The 15150-nt window shown below is 42.0% G+C and overlaps 2 protein-coding genes across 2 annotated transcripts in view; one reads left to right on the top strand and one right to left on the bottom strand.

The window, feature by feature from the left end:
• Positions 1–74, bottom strand: part of LOC117812666 (sorting nexin-12-like) — a 39953-nt gene extending 39879 nt beyond the window's left edge. The window contains exon 1 of the mRNA XM_034683572.1: positions 46–74. Coding sequence (XP_034539463.1) covers positions 46–74 — 29 coding nt within the window. The remainder of the gene's footprint in view (positions 1–45) is intronic.
• LOC117812991 (sodium/hydrogen exchanger 6-like) lies at positions 74–13589 on the top strand. The gene is made up of 11 exons (XM_034684009.1): positions 74–242; positions 909–1050; positions 2449–2554; positions 2794–2882; positions 7221–7334; positions 7462–7573; positions 9216–9369; positions 9480–9510; positions 9591–9679; positions 11001–11106; positions 11360–13589. The coding sequence occupies exons 1-11, from the start codon at positions 94–96 to the stop codon at positions 11684–11686; spliced, it is 1419 nt and encodes a 472-aa protein (XP_034539900.1). The 5' UTR covers positions 74–93; the 3' UTR covers positions 11687–13589.
• Positions 13590–15150: the final 1561 nt, after the last annotated feature.

The following is a 15150-nucleotide window of genomic DNA, read 5'->3' as shown; positions in this document are numbered from 1 at the left end:
CTGTGTTGTCAATAATCATTCTAACATCCGTCCCTGTCATTTCACTGCTTGCCCTCCTTCACCTCCTGTGTCATTCATCGCCTTCCTGTACGTATGTATGCATGTAGTGTTCTCCTCCGCTTGGAGAAGGAGAGTAGGCGGGGGGCCGGTGCTGGAGCTGTGCTCCCTCAGAAAGATGCTGGTCCGGTGTGGCCTGAGGGCATGGAGGGATGGCTGGGAGAGAACCAGACATTTACTCCCCGGTGGGTGTGGGTGGGTGATATGCGTGGATGTGCTGGCAGAGCTAGAGAGTTAAAACCTAAACATGTGGATATGCTGCAGGTCTTTATTTGAATCCTCCCCTGCATCCTGCTGCAACTGCATCCTTCTCATGCCAGTGTCTTGTGTGGTTTTCAGTTTTCTTTCTGCTCTATAGGCTCTGCATATGACTAGAACATTCTGCTTTTATTATAGTTCATTTCATAATCTATACGTTTGCTTTGTTGGGCTTTTGGTAATTTGATTCCTACTCTCATAGAAGGACAGCTCCTGAATTAACTGTCTTATGTCTCTTCTAAATTAAATATCACTAAAATACATGTTCTCTTGAATATTGAATCAAAATATGCAAAACCCTGAACCCCTCCCTTTAATGACAGTAAATCCCAAACTCCAGTGCATGTGTGTGATGGCTTTGCTATTTTTAAGTGTTAACTTAAGCCCTTTAAATTTGTACAAAGTCATCGAATGTACAGGGAAGCACACCTCAGCCATCATTATATTTTAGTTGCTGCGGATTTGATCTTTTGCCTGATTTCTGCTTAATGATCTTCCTCGTGTGAGCATGTGTTTCCTCTCTGACCAGCTTCCCTTTTCTGTGAAAATGTCTTTCTATTTATTTTCTCTCTCTCTGTTTATCTGCACGTCAGCTCTATTGTGGCGTACCAGCCCACCGGAGATAACAGCCACAGCTTTGAGGCCATGGCCTTGTTGAAATCCTTCGGCATCTTTCTGGGCGTCTTCAGCGGATCCTTCGCTCTCGGGGTGGCCACCGGAGTCATGACTGCTTTCATATCCTTTCTCTGTTACTCACAGCAGTGTGCGTCAGCTGAACAAGCACAGTATGACTGTAGCATTTAAACTGATGTCTGCTGAATTATCACTTGATATGGGGCTGATTTTATGGAGCAGTTTGTAAAGTTGTGCACATCGAAAATAACAGCAACACTCTCCACATTTAGCTCCAAAAACAAGTGAATTTTTAAAAGTCACTTTTTTTTATCCCATTTAGAGGAATATTTGTGATCTTCTTCACTTTTCATTTTGTTGTGAAAAATATATTAAGGTAAAATCATTGTTAAATCCAAATACTAAATATACATCTAAATGTTAAATCTAAATCTAAATGTTCAACGTTAAATCTAAATGTTAAATCTAAATCTAAATGTTCAACGTTAAATCTAAATGTTAAATACAAATATTTACCATTTAGATTTATATTTAATATTTATATTTACATTTATATTTATATTTAACATTGAACATTTATATTTATATTCAATATTTATATTTAGGTTTAACATTTATATTTATTATTTAGATTTAACGTTGAACATTTTTATTTATATTTAGCATTTAGATTTAACATTTATATTTAGCATTTAGATTTAACATTTATATTTAGCATTTAGATGTAGATTCAACATTTAGATTTATATTTAACATTAAGATGTAGATTTAACATTTGTATTTATATTTAACATTTATATTTAGCATTTAGATATAACGTTGAACTTTTAGATTTATATTAACCATTTAGATTTAACATTTAGATGTAGATTTAACATTTATATTTAGCATCTAGATTTAACATCCAACATTTACATTTATATTTAACATTTAGATGTATATTTAAGATTTATATTTAACATTTAGATGTATATTTAACATTCATATTTATATTTAAAATTTATATTTATATTTAACATTTATATTTAGCATTTAGATGTAAAGTTGAATATTTATATTTATATTTAACATTTAATGTAGATTTAAGATTTATATTTATATTTAACATTTAGATGTAGATTTAAGATTTATATTTATATTTAACATTTAGATGTAGATTTAACATTTAGATTTGTTTTTATACATTTAGATGTAGATTTAAGATTTATATTTATATTTAACATTTAGATGTAGATTTAACATTTAGATTTATATTTAACATTAGGATTTATATTTAACATTTAGATGTAGATTTAACATTTAGATTTATATTTAACATTTAGACTAGCATTTAGACTTATTTTTGAACATTTGGATTTAGATTTAGCATTTAGATTTAACATTGAACATTTAGATTTATATTTAACATTTAGATGTATATTTAGCATTTGGATTTAACAATGTTTTTAACTAAGTAGTTCTGTCGCATGGTTTTGCTCCTTGACTCTTGGTTTTCCTCACGTGACAAAGTTCACGAAGCTGAGGGACTTCCCTTTGCTGGAGACGGCTCTCTTCTTCCTCATGTCCTGGAGCACCTTCCTGCTGGCTGAAGCCTGCGGGTTCACAGGTATACCTGTACACAGAAGTAATGCATGCAGTTTAGAATGTGATATACAGCATCTTCTTTCAACTTTGACTACTGTATAAATTTGAGATTTCAGTTGTTTGATTTAAGTAGTTTTCACATGTATAAGTGGTCAAAGGAGCCAAAATTGGACTCATTTGTCTTTTTATTTTCAATGAAATGAAACAGGAAGGCGATCTGATGTCTCCAGGAAGTGTTGAATGTTTACGTTTCTATTTCAGGTGTGGTGGCTGTGCTGTTCTGTGGAATCACTCAGGCTCACTACACATTCAACAATCTCTCCCCTGAATCTCAGGACAGGAGCAAACAGGTAACACATCATCTTTTAGAATAAATCTCAATCAATCAATCTTTATTAATATGGCAACACATCCCAACAAACGTTATCTGAAGACTCTTTCCAAACAGAGCAGGTCTAGACCGTACTCTATGTATTATGAACAAAGACCCAACATCAAGACAGGATCAGATCCAGTCCCATCTTCCAGACAGGACTCAGTCTGATCTCATCTTAATCCACCATGAACAGAGCACTTTGCAGCATTTAGCAAGTTACAGTGGCAAGGACAAACTTCCTTTAACAGGCAGAAACCTCCAGCAGGACCAGACTCATGTTACGGCCAAATTCCACCAGATCCGTGTCCGGTCCGTCCAATCTGATAGGTTTCCATTCTAGTCAATGTGTCAACTCCCAGGACCGCAGCGGATCAGAGATGGACCAGACACAGATCTGGTGGAAGTCCTGTGTTAGACACACATCTGCTGAGACCGTGTTGGAGAGAGGGATAGAGGGAGAGGAAGAGAGAGAGAGATGATAGTGGTGAGACTGATAGTAGTAGTTGTAGCAGCTGGAGTCTGGCACGTCCACAGCAGCAGAGATCCAGAGGAACCTACGAGACAAGGGAGCTCAGGGACTCCAGAAAGGTCTATGGTTAGTAACTTTAATGGGACAGGAAGAGTTAAAGTAAGTGACAGACAGAGAGAGGAGACAGAGGGAAAGACAGGATCCCAGTGTGTCAGTCTAAGCCTATAGCAGCATAAATAAGAGCTGGTCCAAGCCTGATCCAGCTCTAACTAAAAGCTTTATCAAAAAGGAAAGTTTGAAGCCTACTCTTAAAAGTATAGAGAGGGTGTCTGCCTCCCGGACCCTGACCCTGGTAGATGATTCCAAAGGAGAGGTCCAGAGGAATCTACGAGACATGGGAGCTCAGGGACTCCAGAAAGGTCTATGGTTAGTAACTTTAATGGGACAGAGAGAGTTAAAGTAAGTGACAGAGAGAGCATGGAGAGGGAAAGACAGGATCCCAGTGGGTCAGTTCCCCCAGCAGTGTAAGCCTGTAGCAGCATAAATAAGAGCTGGTCCAAGCCTGATCCAGCTCTAACTATAAGCTTTATCAAAAAGGAAAGTTTGAAGCCTACTCTTAAAAGTAGAGAGGGTGTCTGCCTCCCGGACTCTGACTGGTAGATGATTCCAAAGGAGAGGTGCCTGATAACTGAAGGCTCGACCTCCCATACTATTATAGCTGTGCATCCATATTGCCTGACCAGTGCTGTTGCCACCAGGAAGTGAAGAAGAACACAGTGTTAAAGATCATATCTAAAAACAGTGGAAACACTCTGAATCAAATACTTAGAAGAGAGGATGTTGTGAAACAGCCGGTCTTTTTTAAAGATAGTGAAACAAATATCTGACGTTAAGGGGAGACTTCTGAGAAACTCACGGGCAGGTTTCCACTGAAGTAGGGGGCGGGTCACTGCTGCTGCAATGCGTCCTAAATAAAAACATGACTTTTGGTCGCCTGGTTACAGGTTATTGATCACACCAGTCACAGAAGCTGAAGCTGAGACAGTCGACACATGTTCAAACGTTGTGGCTCAGCTGTAATGTGTTGTTGTCATCGTTAGTCAAAGAACTAAATGTCAGCACAGTTTTCACTCAGAGGACTTTACATGAAGGAGTTAACATTAATGTCAATGGGTTAAGATGGCAGCTGATTATACACAATGTGAGTACAAGTGAATAAAGATCAAAACTGCTTATGTCAGAACAGCAGCTTTTAGAAATGAACAAGTGTCAGCTGCTGGGTGTGCGTGACACATTTATGAGCATGACAGCAGGTGGAAAACCACAGAAAAACCACAGAGATACATAATGACACAAATCTGCAAATATTAATCAAAAACAGTTCATCGAAATCAAACTGAGAGTCACTGCGAGCTGCATTACAAAGGGGGAGTAAGATCAATCAATCAATCTTTATTTATAAAGCGCCAAATCACAACAAACGTAATCCTCAGACTCCATAGACACCGTACTCTATGTTCTATTATGAACAAAGACCCAACATCAAGACCGGATCAGATCCAGTCCCATCTTACAGACAGGACTCAGTCTGATCTCATCTTAATCCACCATGAGCAGAGCACTTTGCAGCATTTAGCAAGTTACAGTGGCAAGGACAAACTTCCTTTAACAGGCAGAAACCTCCAGCAGGACCAGACTCATGTTAGACACACATCTGCTGAGAGCGTGTTGGAGAGAGGGATAGAGGGAGATGAAGACAGAGAGAGAGATGATAGCGGTGAGATAGATAGTAGTAGTTGTAGCAGCTGGAGTCTGACACGTCCACAGCAGCAGAGATCCAGAGGAACCTACGAGACAAGGGAGCTCTGGGACTCCAGAAAGGTCTATGGTTAGTAACTTTAATGGGACAGGAAGAGTTCAAGTAAGAGACAGGCAGAGAGAGCAGAGACAGGGAAAGACAGGATCCCAGTGTGTCAGTCTAAGACTAAAGCAGCATAAATAAGAGCTGGTCCAAGCCTGATCCAGCTCTAACTAAAAGCATTATCAAAAAGGAAAGTTTGAAGCCTACTCTTAAAAGTATAGAGAGGGTGTCTGCCTTCCGGACCCTGACCCTGGTAGATGATTCCAAAGGAGAGATCCAGAGGAACCTACGAGACAAGGGAGCTCAGGGACTCTAGAAAGGTCTATGGTTAGTAACTTTAATGGGACAGGGAGAGTTAAAGTAAGAGACAGAGAGAGCATGGAGAGGGAAAGACAGGATCCCAGTGGGTCAGTTCCCCCAGCAGTGTAAGCCTGTAGCAGCATAACCAAGAGCTGGTCCAAGCCTGATCCAGCTCTAACTATAAGCTTTATCAAAAATGAAAGTTTGAAGCCTACTCTTAAAAGTAGAGAGGGTGTCTGCCTCCCGGACCCTGACCCTGGTGGATGATTCCAAAGGAGAGATCCAGAGGAACCTACGAGACAAGGGAGCTCAGGGACTCCAGAAAGGTCTATGGTTAGTAACTTTAATGGGACAGGGAGAGTTAAAGTAAGAGACAGACAGAGAGCATGGAGAGGGAAAGACAGGATCCCAGTGGGTCAGTTCCCCCAGCAGTGTAAGCCTGTAGCAGCATAACCAAGAGCTGGTCCAAGCCTGATCCAGCTCTAACTATAAGCTTTATCAAAAAGGAAAGTTTGAAGCCTACTCTTAAAAGTAGAGAGGGTGTCTGCCTCCCGGACCCTGACCCTGGTAGATGATTCCAAAGGAGAGGTCCAGAGGAACCTACGAGACAAGGGAGAACAGGGACTCCAGAAAGGTCTATGGTTAGTAACTTTAATGGGACAGGGAGAGTTAAAGTAAGAGACAGACAGAGAGCATGGAGAGGGAAAGACAGGATCCCAGTGGGTCAGTTCCCCCAGCAGTGTAAGCCTGTAGCAGCATAACCAAGAGCTGGTCCAAGCCTGATCCAGCTCTAACTATAAGCTTTATCAAAAAGGAAAGTTTGAAGCCTACTCTTAAAAGTAGAGAGGGTGTCTGCCTCCCGGACCCTGACCCTGGTAGATGATTCCAAAGGAGAGGTCCAGAGGAACCTACGAGACAAGGGAGAACAGGGACTCCAGAAAGGTCTATGGTTAGTAACTTTAATGGGACAGGAAGATTTAACAAACTAGAAATCTCAGTTGATCATAAAACCGACCAGAACCATAAATCAAGAAGTGAATTCAAAGGCATTAAAGCTGCTGACTTTAAAAGTTTTACATTTAGTGTGAGTGCTGAGACATTTTTCCTTAAATTGTCCACTTTGGGTGAGCGCTGAGTGTTTCTGAGTTCAGCACGCCAGCCCTCAGTCTTACAGCTGATTGGTCACAGTGAGGGCCTGTGTCCTCTCTCGACATGTTTCGTGCTGGCGCTGCTCTTTTCTGTGCCACACAAGTTCAAGTGCAGTTCAGCGTTTTCAGCACTTGTTTGTGTTACCGAGAAATCCAAATCAAGAATGGGCGAGACTCCATGCATCACCTTCGTCAACAACACAAAGAGACACTCTTCCTGACGGTCACTGATATCCGACCAGTCAGCTACCAGCGAAAAATGTCCCGTTAGTGGAAGTTCCTACTTCTGTTTTCTGATGAAATTAACACTTCTGTCTAACTTCAAATCCTGCACAGTCTGCACAATCTGGCCGGATCTGTGATGATGCAATAAATGATGTATAATTGTAACTTTGGTTGCTAATATGCTTCCATGAATAAGAAAATGCATGCAAACTCGCACCGAAATGATCTTCCTCATCAAATCTTCAATCAGCAGGAAGTGAATGCGTCATCGTGCAGCTTGTTCACGTTTGTTTATCTTCTCTCCATCAGTTGTTTGAGCTGCTGAACTTCCTGGCGGAGAACTTCATCTTCTCCTACATGGGTCTGACTCTCTTCTCCTTCCAGTCCCACGTCTTTAACCCTTTGTTCATCATTGGAGCCTTTGTATCCTTTACACTGCTCAGAAACCAAAAGAAGCCTTAAAGAGACAGAAAAGTATTATTATGTTCTCCTCCAGCCTGCTCTGTCTTTGTTCTGTGAGTTGTGTCCTTGACTTCCCTGCGTTGTGTAGCTGGCTGTGTTTGTGGGCAGAGCAGCAAACATCTACCCTTTGTCCTTCATGCTCAACCTGGGGCGCAAGAACAAGATTGGAACAAAATTCCAGCACGTCATGATGTTTGCAGGTGAGACAATCAAATCTCAGGGCTCTCAAGTTTGCACACAGCTGGGACCTGAGGCCTGTACTATGATCCTGGATTAACAACTAGCCACATTAAACCCTGAGTGAGGACTTCAGAGTTGGTTTTGTACTTCCTGGGGTAGACTGTCTGTTATGGTAACTAACCTGCTCTGGTGTTCTGATTATGTACAGAATAAGGGGTCAATCAATCTTTATTTAAAAAGCACCAAATCACAACAAACATTATCTGAAGACTCTTTCCAAACAGAGCAGGTCTAGACCGTACTCTATCAAAGACCCAACATCAAAATCCAGTCCCATCTTACAGACAGGACTCAGTCTGATCTCATCTTAATCCACCATGAGCAGAGCACTTTGCAGCATTTAGCAAGTTACAGTGGCAAGGACAAACTTCCTTTAACAGGCAGAAACCTCCAGCAGGACCAGACTCATGTTAGACACACATCTGCTGAGACCGAGTTGGAGAGAGGGATGATAGTGGTGAGACGGGTATTAGTAGTTGTAGCAGCTGGAGTCTGGCACGTCCACAGCAGCAGAGATCCAGAAGAACCTACGAGACAAGGGAGCTTAGGGACTCCAGAAAAGTCTATGGTTAGTAACTTTAATGAGACAGGAAGAGTTTAAGTAAGAGACAGTCAGAGAGAGGGGATCCCAGTGTGTCAGTTCCCCCAGCAGTCTTAGCCTATAGCAGCATAACTAAGAGCTGGTCCAAGCCCGACCCAGCTCTAACTATAAGCTTTATCAAAAAGGAAAGTTTGAAGTCTACTCTTAAAAGTAGAGTAGGCAAGGACAAACTTCCTTTTACAGGCAGAAACCTCCAGCAGGACCAGACTCATGTTAGACACATGTCTGCTGAGACCGATCAGATCAGATCTACCTTTTGACGATCTGTTCTCCTCATGCAGGTTCTCTGTGCACAGCTTCTGAGACTGGAGGAGGGTTAAAATGTTCAGTTTGTATAAGAGAGACGTATAGAATAACTACAGCCTTGTATTTGTACTCATGAGATACGGATGCAAGTCTTTTTTATGCTTTGATCTATTAAAAAAAATATAGAAAGTACCATAACAATACATCTGTGCAAAGACTTGTGTTCAGCCGACAGTTTACATCCACCTTTGCAAAGCGTGATGACTCAGAAGTACCCTGGACGTGCTGAACTTTGAGTAACACAGGCCTCAGGTTCCATCAAAACAAACCGAGCCAGTGGAAGAGAGCGGTTTAAAGACACAAGCCTGGATCATTTTGTGCATCGATGCTTGAGGTTTCATTCTCAGATTCAGTACTGAAGGAAACCGGCTGATAACAGAGATCTCCTTCAGGTCTCTGATGACGCAGGTGAAAGTAGTTTTAACATGAAAACTCAGAGGTGAGGCTGCAGCTGACAGTACAAGGTCGTTTGTGCTCTCAGCTGAAGCCTCACCTTTGACCTTTTAGACTTTACCAAATCTGTGAAATGTGACGCTGAAGATGTTCTCAAACATATCTCATAACTGACAACTTGAAGCTTGGCTCAGAGCTTTTGAATTCACACACGGTCTTAAAGTGAAACACACACACACACACACACACACACACGCACACGCAGTTTCTCCTTCCCACACACTTCTGTCTGTGTCCTCCAGGTCTACGCGGGGCGATGACCTTCGCTCTCTCCATCCGAGACACCGCGACCTACGCCCGTCAGATGATGTTCTCGACCACCCTCCTGATCGTCTTCTTCACTGTGTGGATCTGTGGAGGCGGCACCATGCCCATGCTGTCCTTCATGAGCATACCGTGAGTCCATGCTTCGTTTTTTTATGCATTAGTCATTCTGTTTCTGTGCGTGTCACTTCCCCTGGAGAAGATCTGTCAGTCAAACTCACTGTCTGTATCTTTCCTCTCAGGGTGGGCGTGGATTCTGATCAAGACAACTTTGTAAGTTATAAACACAAACTCAACTCTTTTGTTTCTCAAGTTACTAAAACAGAAACTAACAAAAACGTTCTGCTTTGCAGAGTTCAGCCATGTTGGACGGCACACAGAGGAGGAACACCAAACATGAGAGCGCTTGGCCTTTCAGGATCTGGTATAACTTTGACAGAAAGTATCCTTTGATTGATCGTGTGTGTGTGTGTGAGCTGCTGTCTGAGGGAGTGTGGGTGCTGCATTCAGCTCTGGACACCAGAGGGCGCTCTCCTCAAACTGTATGACTTCTACAAGAGTCGAGCACATGAAGCTTTAAGAGGTTTAAAGCTCAGTTTTGGGGGTTTCACACAAATTCAGTGTAAAATGTTGAAACTGTGGAATTAAATAGATTAACATGGTAAAAATAAAAGGTAAAGATGAATTATTTTATCCGGCACAAATCAGAAATGTATGATTTGATATAGTTTGCAAGTCTGGTACTATGTTCTTAAGCATTAAGGGAAGTGTTGTTAATCAATCAATCTTTATTGATATGGCACAAAATCACAACAAATGTCTGATCTCATCTTAATCCACCATGAGCAGAGCACTTTGCAGCATTTAGCAAGTTACAGTGGCAAGGGCAAACTTCCTTTAACAGGCAGAAACCTCCAGCAGGACCAGACTCATGTTAGACACACATCTGCTGAGACCGTGTTGGAGAGAGGGATAGAGGGAGATGAAGAGAGAGAGAGATGATAGTGAAGAGACGGATAGTTGTAGTTGTAGCAGCTGGAGTCTGGCACGTCCACAGCAGCAGGGCAGAGGAATCCACTAAACAAGTGTCTCCAGAAAGGTCTATGGTTTGTAACTTTAATGGGACAGGAAGAGTTAAAGTAAGTCAAAGGCAGAGAGAGGAGAGAGAGGGAAAGACAGGATCCCAGTGTGTCAGTCTAAGCCTATAGCTAGTGATGGCGAGATGAAGCTTCTTGAAGCATTGAGGCTTTCCATCCAATTGGTTCACTCATGGGCCGAAGTTTCATGGTGCTCCATTTGCTCTACTGCGCCATCAAGTGGACAATAAATGTAAAATAAGAGCAGTGATTATAATGACACCATGCCTTTGGTGTGTGAAGCATTGAATTGAATAAGGAAGCCTCGATACGCGCTTCGCGGAAACGCCCCCCTCAAATACTCGACACACGCTTCGAAGCTTCGGCACATCTCTAACATCCCTACCTATAGCAGCATAACTAAGAGCTGGTCCAAGCCTGAGCCAGGTCTAACTATAAGCTTTATCAAAAAGGAAAAATCCACCATGAGCAGAGCACTTTGCAGTTACAGTGGCAAGGCCAAACTTCCTTTAACAGGCAGAAACCTCCAGCAGGACCAGACTCATAAAAGCATATTTTAAACTTTATATTTGGATTATTTTGTTTGATTTGCAGCAACATTGAAGTGAAATGAAACTGTCTAACTGAAGTCACTTCTCTATAGTCCTTGACAAGCTTGCTCCCCAGCTACCTTAAGCCCCTCCTGACCCACAGCGGCCCCCCTCTCACTGCCACCATGCCGGCTTGTTGTGGACCTCTGGCCCGATGCCTCACCAGCCCACAGGCCTACGAGGTTTGAAAACACGACACGATGTTGAAGATGTTTTCTGAACCAGTTTTTATTTGTGATATAAATCTGTTTCACTCTGAAGATGAAGAAGAATTAACTTGTGATTAAAGTCAGGACTTGTTGTCGTATACTGGTCCATGTACTGAGTTAAGTGTCCCAGCAGAGTCCTGAGATAGAACCCCCTCTGTGTTCATGTGGATGATCTAAAGTAGAAGTACTCATCCCTTGATTCTTCTCTCGTTCCCCCCCTCACCAGAACGAAGGTCAGCTCCACAACGACGACGACTCCGACTTCATCCTGAACGACGCCAACGTGAGCTCCATGTTCGCGGACGTCACCGTCACCACAGACGCCTCCGGCTCCCGCACCATCAACCGCAAGCGCTCCTCCACCGCGAGCACCGGGGGCGGCCCGTCCGACGAAGGTCTGGATCACGAGCTCTCCCTGGCGGAGCACGAAGTGGCGATCAGGGGCACACGTCTGGTCCTGCCCATGGACGATCCGGTGGAGCCCCCTACCACCGTCACTCTGCCGCCACCGCCATCCCCTCCACGCTCGGACCCTCGCCGACACAGACTCTAAGAACGCTCGTACTGTCAGGAGAGAGTTAGACGGTGTGTTTTGGAGTTTTTATCGAAACTGCTCGATACGTAAAATCCTGTTGTTTGTAAAACCTGAGGCGCGCTTGATTTAACTCTCACTTCAGGAGGTAACGATAAAACTGAATGTGACTGCACTCCATGGACGGTAGGTACGACAAATCAAGCACACCTCTTGTTTTTTTAAAGGTTACTTAGAACCAAGCGAGATGCACGTTTAGCCACTTCTTCTGGATGCTTCAAAATGTGGCTGGTGTTTCCTCTTCAGTTTGTACTACTGTGGCGACTCACCAGTGCTGTAATATACACTCTCTCTCAAAGCCCCGGCTTCTTTGGGGCTGTCAGGGTTCAAACCTCTGACCTTAACATGGTTTACTCTTCTCTCTGTGTAGTGAACTAGCTCCTGATGTGAAGGCCAGTATATGTCCAGCTTGCTTTGACCTTCAGTGACTAACATTCACTTCGCTCTGTAACATTTATTCTTGTTTGAGAGCGGTTCACACTACAGTTACGTAACTAATCGTATTTGTCCACATATTTGTGGAGAGGGGTTTGTTGTGATTGGCCGGTTGCTTTGTTGGTGATTGTGAGAACGAGACACGGCCGGGGAAATAGTGAAGCAGTGAAAGGAGGGCTGAATTAGAACAAAAATTGTAAGTAGGTTCTTTAAGGCACAAAAAACAACAAACACTGCTTCCAACATCAGAGTCCAGGAGCGCCTCTGAGGAGTGTAAACACTGCCTGCCTCTTCTCGATCAGTCTGTTCTCTTTATTTATGCGACAAAGTGATTATTTATGTGATTTATTTTGTTTATTTATAATTTATTTATTGTGTTGTTGTGTGGCATTAATGATAACTGCCCTCGGTGGTGACAGGCTGTCGTTGCACTACATTTCTTCTCTAACAAGGTACTTTTTTTTGAAGGAAGTCAGGAGGAGGTGGATATCCTCTCTCTCTCTTTTAAACATGTGTGCATGTTGAAGTCCCTCCTTCCTGCACCGTAGCGACCCTCTTACTTTTTATCTTTAAAACCTGGGTGTGTCTGATGTCAGATTGAAACCTGGTTCTTAGGGCTAATGTTTGTTTGTTTGTTTGTTGTCATTTAGTTTAATCTTCCTTTAAAAAAAAACAAGCTGACAGCCGAGTCTTTGTGGTGTTAAACCCTCAAAGACGACTGAGGGCTGGCTGAACTGTTTGAAATAAAGTGCCTATTCAGAAATTCAATTACTTAATGTAGATTTGTACATATTTTGATTTGCTAATGTGCAGTATGATGATCTTACTTGATTTTTATATGACACTCAAATATTTGACTGCAGTTGGATTCTGTATTTTGGTGTAATTTGGCCGTGAGGGGACTGCCTGTAGTGAAAGCAAGTTTGTTTGAAATCCCAAAAGAGTGCAAACTAAAATATTGTGCTTGAATTTAAGGGGGGAAAAAAACACAGACTACTTATTTTCTGGTAGATATAAAAACTTTGTGAATATGAAAATTGTTTGTTTGATCAAAAGTATTTGTGGCATTTTAAAATAATACAGTTGGGGAATGAATTCGGGGTATCTTTTTTAAAGCTTTTTATTTGCCAGTGAGATCAAGGGAGAGATACTTTTACAACACTTTTTACTGATGCACTGTTCAGTCTATTGTTCTTTCTTATTTGATCAAGCTCGCCTGCTTTGCTCCCGCCTCAGTGAGGGATCATTTACTCTGAGGTTCATCCTTTCCTTGTCTTTTTATTCTTCTGAAAAGGTCTGATTTTTACTGAAGCGTATTGCGTTCACATGAGTTAAAAATTCTGCTCTGTTTTTCTGAATTAACAAGTTAATTATCTCAGAATTATGAGACATTTTTTTGTAAATAAAAAAAATTCTGCTCTGTTGTAAACACGCCCCGGTTGTTCAGTTTAATCCAGTTTTATTTAGCTGTGGGTTTAAGACATTGGGAGATATAGTGTCTCTCAGTAACATCGATGGTGTTGTGATTAGCTTGTCAACATTGCGCAGACACCTGAGGACTCTGCAGCTGTTTAGACGTAACGTCCATTCTGAGAAAAACAAAACACTTTTCACCTAATTCAGAGATAATTAACTCGTTAAAGCTCCTGTGAGGAACTCTGTTTGTGTTGATTTTGGCGCCCCCTGTGGACAAAGTGATACCTCTGACTTTGTCCCGTGGATGTGTAAAGGCTGATTTATACTTCTGCGTCGCCCCTACGCAGCAGGGGTTGACGCGGACATGAGCCCACATACTTCTGCGTCGATGTGTCCGTGTCGCGCAGCAATTCTCCTCCGAAACGCTTGAGGGCAGTGTGGTCTCTCTGATAGCCGGTCGCCTGCTTCTGGTCCTGCTACGATCTCTGTTTACTTTTCCACATCGATTCAGAGCGTGTTAAGTTAATCTACAGCTGATACATGTTGCTGTTTATCATACAGACATGATTACATGAAGAATAGAGAGGAGGAGATGAAATACACAGCCGATGTGTGGCCGATGTCCGGGATCCCGGAAGTGCTGTGAATGCGGGAAAGACCAAGCCGTCGAGCGGACCAATCACAGAGCTTGCGGTCCGCGTCGGCTCTACGCGTAGTTACTTTTTGGAGGAGGTGCACGTCAGCTACGTGCGTAGGCCTCTGCGTAGGTACGGGAGCTACGCGGACCTACGGCGTAGGCTACGCCGTCGATTCGACGCAGAAGTATAAATCAGCCTTAAGTTGCGTGTTCTAACAGAAAAAAACTCATCCTACTGTCTTTACAATCAAATGCATCACTTTGAGTATTTGCTGTGGCAAAAGCCATATAAAATGCGGTTTCTTCAGCATTCTGTCAATCATCCAGTCTGACACCTAACCCCTTGCAGCAGTTAAAGGAATTAAAAATCACTATATAGAAATATTCAATCTTGATGCTAATGGTCTTGTTTGCTTAAGAGGTATCTATATCAATTTCAGACTATTTCATATCAAATTAAAAACTCCTCACAGGAGCTTTAATCATGAAAAACAGCAGATTTTTTTTTCTCATATGAACGTAATACCCTTCAGTATATTTTTTATGACTACGGTACAAATTAATTCCTTGTCAAAATCCATTTTCTTTTAATACTGTTGAGCTACAAATACTGTCTTTTTGATTTAAAGCAGTATTAATACATGAGAAATGGAATGTAGGAAATGTTCTTTATTCTTCCATACGGTTCACTTTCATTTCTATTGGTTGTGTAAATGTACCTATATCTTTAAAAATGTTCTTATGGCACTTTTAAAGAGACAGTACAATAGCATCTATCTTAAAGTAAAGATCTGAACATGTGTTTCTTCTGTTTGGAGAAGCTGTTTATAACAGTTGTATTTGTGAAGAGTACACCTGCAATGGGTCTGTATGTGAATGTTTTTATTTCAATGTTAACTTATGTTGAGGAGAAAGTTATCTCAGATTTAATAGAGTT

Source organism: Notolabrus celidotus, chromosome 5 (assembly GCF_009762535.1).
Source record: "Notolabrus celidotus isolate fNotCel1 chromosome 5, fNotCel1.pri, whole genome shotgun sequence".
NCBI lineage: Eukaryota > Metazoa > Chordata > Actinopteri > Labriformes > Labridae > Notolabrus > Notolabrus celidotus.
This window is presented reverse-complemented; position numbering and strand designations above follow the sequence as displayed.